The sequence below is a fragment of the Triticum urartu genome, chromosome 3A, assembly GCF_056163025.1.
Source record: "Triticum urartu cultivar PI428250 chromosome 3A, HENAU_Tu73, whole genome shotgun sequence".
NCBI lineage: Eukaryota > Viridiplantae > Streptophyta > Magnoliopsida > Poales > Poaceae > Triticum > Triticum urartu.
Genome location: NC_141875.1, coordinates 512522090 through 512525549, shown reverse-complemented (window position 1 = coordinate 512525549; position 3460 = coordinate 512522090). Strand labels below are relative to the sequence as shown.

Below are 3460 nucleotides of genomic sequence, written 5' to 3'. Positions count from 1 at the left end.
GGCCAACATTAACATTTTATTGTTGTTTAAATAAAACATTCTTCGCTCGGTAAGCTAACAAAAAAAGTGAACCAACCTGTGATTGGATGGTTAGGAGGATAGTGGTATTCAGTTTCGATAAGAGTTCAAGTCCCAGACTTAACATTGATGTTTGTGTTTTTTTTCTTGAATTTATTTCACCCCCTCCTCACTAGGAGACGTTACTATCGACTACAAATACGTTTGTGGCGACTTCGTCAATCTCAAGATAATGTGCCGGCTCAGTGTACTCATAGGGGTAAGGTGTGTGTGCGTGCGTTCATAGAGATGAGTGTATGCTCGTGTATGTGGGTGACTTTGATTGTACTGTGTTAAAAAAACAAAAAATTGAAAGAAAAAACATTCTTACCAAGCGGTCAGCTTGGAAGCTACCAACAAAGAATTGAAAGAAAACATTTTTTGGATAATGCGAGTACGGACAGCGCGTTTAGAGAAGAAAACAAGCAGCTGTCAAAAAGATCACCGTACTTCGTCAATTATGAACCACCGGCACTTGTTACATGGACGAACCGGTCGGCTGCGCGACAAGGAAGCTCAGCTGCGTGGCCGGCTGGTGACGGTGGCAATGCGGGCGGGGTTGAGCTCAAACCAGACCTGGCGGAACACCTTGACGATGCAGTCGTGGTGCTCCTCGGCGTTTAGCGCCAGGTAGCACGCCAGGAGCGTCTCCAGCTCCTCCGGCCGCCCGATGCGCTTGCTCGTGATCATCTCCACCATCGAGTTGCGGAACTCCCTCTGCGGGTCGCTCGTCCGCCGCACCACCGCGAACCTCTCAAGCCCCGACACGGCCGCCACGCTGCACCGCGGCGAACGGACGCGCACCGCTGCCAGCCTCGCGCCCGGCGTAGTCCTTCCGGAGAAGGACCGCCGCCCGCCTCCTCGGCGACGGCGCTGGTGGTTCCGAGGCCGCTTCTCTTCGTCCGTGTCGGACGGCAGCGTCAGCACCGGGGTCGGCGCCGTCGCCAGCACAAACTGCGGCGGGGAGGCAGCGCGAGAGAACGCGCTGAGGTGGCTGAGCGGTGGGAGATCGCGATCGCCGCCGACGGAGTAGTGGCGTCGGCGGGAGAGCTGGCGCGCGACCGCGGCCGTGGCCTCAGCCTCGGCGCCATCGTTGCCGACCGAGAGACGACGCGGCACGATATCGCTGGCCGCGGGTGACAAGGTATCTGCCGGGCTACTCCGTGATGCCGGGCTCGGGGTCGTGCCCTCATGGAAGCTGCCGCAGCCGCCGCCGGAGATCTTGGCCTCAGGCGCGGCATGCTTCTTGGGCTTAGAGGAAGCAGCGGCGGCATTGTGCTTAGCCGTGAGCTTGGAGAACCATGTGAGCAGCGAGAAGGCCGCCTTGCCCTTGCCGCTCTTGCTCTCTTCATGCGCTTGGTCTTGCTGCTGCTGCTTAGGAGTAGTTTTCACTCCCCACCACCTCATGGCTATCTGCTGGTCTCTCTCTCTCTCTCTCTCTCTCTCTCTCTCTCTCTCTCTCTCGGTCTTGTGAGCTTGCAGTGTGAGGAGAGAAGAGTCCGGGGCTATGGGGGGTATTTAAAGCGGGGGGTTTTGGCGGCCAAGCGGGGGGTATGCTGTTTGAAAGTTCAAAGCTGGGAGCCAAAGTTTTAATAAGCCGTCACTTTTCTTTTGCATGCATGCACCGTGCATTTTGGCTGATTGATTAGCGTGATTGACGCTAATGTTTTTTTGACGGGTGATTGACGCTACTGTTTAGTAGTACTACTCCACTGTAGCAGTAGTACATCATGTTTGGCGTGTCCCTCGAAGACTTCGAAAGCTACAGTAGTGCAGCCTTTGGCGACATGCTAGCAGTACAGAGCCCTGCTGGATGACTTTTGTTGTGATTACCCAGGTCTTGATAGTCTTTATCTGCAGATTATGATGAGGAGATCGATTTGGATGTTGTCAACACAACACCGGCTTAGTGCTGGCATGCATGAGGGACAGTGGGACATGGCTCGGCGTGGAGCAGAACAGAGGAGTGCAACTTTGGGAACAGAAAGTGAGACGAACCAAAGGGAATCACCGATCGAGGAGGCGAGCGGAGGCCGGCAGGCGTGATCCCGGCCCTGGCGCTGGCTGGCCACTTGGGCGAAGCTCCTGAGAGACCCCATTCCACGAGGCCACGACGCAAACTCGCCCCTCGTCTTTGCGTGCGTGCGTGCGTGCCCTGCCTTTCCATTCCTTTTCCCGGTGAGAGGAGAGGTGCAGAAGCTGCAGACACGCGCGCTGCGGATTGCGGGAAAAGGGTGGCACCCTGGTTGTTGGTGATTGGGTGGGGCCTGCGCCTGGCGTGCCGGCTTTTGCCCCCTTTCCTGCGCTGCAACTGCAAATGTTGCATGCCTACGGCTACGGTTCTCGGTTGCTGCATCCTCTGATCCTGAGCAGTGTGAGTGTCTGCCCTCTTTGTTCGAACAAAGTCCCCGCCACCGCCCTTTTCACCGACGACGTGCGGCCGGGCCTGCCCGCTGCCTACATTATGGATCGTCGTTCATTGCGCTGCAAAAACCCTTGATCGCGTTGCACGTTTCCGAGCAACGCAGCAGCTGAGAAGGCAAGAGCCGAGCCCCGGAGCACGCTACGTAGTCACCTACCGCTGCAGCTCCCGGCGACCCGTCCTTTCCCAGGAAGGAGACACCTCACATGTCATGCATCATAGGCATAGCTTAGCACCACCACCACACTAGCAATACATAGCTATGCTATGCTACCTAGCCCATGCAAAATTCAGAGGTAAATTGGCACGCCTGCCCCTGTGGCGATGGCATGTACGCGCGGCTGTGCCCAGACGAAAACCGTACGCTGAATAATCACCGCCCAAACTGCGGACTGGGGGGGTAGGTCGCTCGTTTCATTTTCATTTCAAAAATTTCCGTCCTTTTGGCCACCTTTTTCCTCGCTTGGCAAGCTGTAGGCTCACTTTTAGCCACGTAGAGTCTCCGGAGAGAAAGGTCTTGTCTATGACTTACAATCATAGACCTGGCTACTAGGACATGTCTTGTCCTTCCCTTCAGTTTTCATTTTCCAACACGATGGCAGGCATACATGATTCGAATTTTTTTGAACCGGTATGGAATGATTGGCTGAGGTGGGTGTGACTACGTACCAAAATCTTCATTGACCTGCAGAGTGTGATGGAGCATCTTTTTACTGGTGACAAATGGACAGATTTGACCTTGCTCTAAAATTTCAGCGCAAAATGACCCCGATTTTAAAAAGGTTCACAAATTGGTCCTGTTTGCAAGATGCCCCGGGCTAGATAGCATGACGCCTGGCCTGGACGACATGCTTGATGGCACGACAACTACGTTTGTCGAGGGCGTCGTGTTGTCTAGCATGGTGTTCCAATCCAAAGCGTCATATGCTATCTAAGGACATCTCAGACGCCAACCCTCAAACCGGCCACTCGCATACGCTC

General features: G+C 54.9%; 1 protein-coding gene across 1 annotated transcript; it reads right to left on the bottom strand.

The window, feature by feature from the left end:
• Positions 1-487: 487 nt before the first annotated feature.
• LOC125548615 (uncharacterized) lies at positions 488-1537 on the bottom strand. Its single transcript, XM_048712181.2, has one exon. The coding sequence runs from the start codon at positions 1462-1464 to the stop codon at positions 574-576; it is 891 nt and encodes a 296-aa protein (XP_048568138.1). The 5' UTR covers positions 1465-1537; the 3' UTR covers positions 488-573.
• Positions 1538-3460: the final 1923 nt, after the last annotated feature.

What these genes read in the sequence shown, in the direction of transcription:
- LOC125548615 (XM_048712181.2), bottom strand. Translation starts at nt 1,464, where the DNA reads ATGAGGTGGTGGGGAGTGAAAACTACTCCTAAGCAGCAGCAGCAAGAC.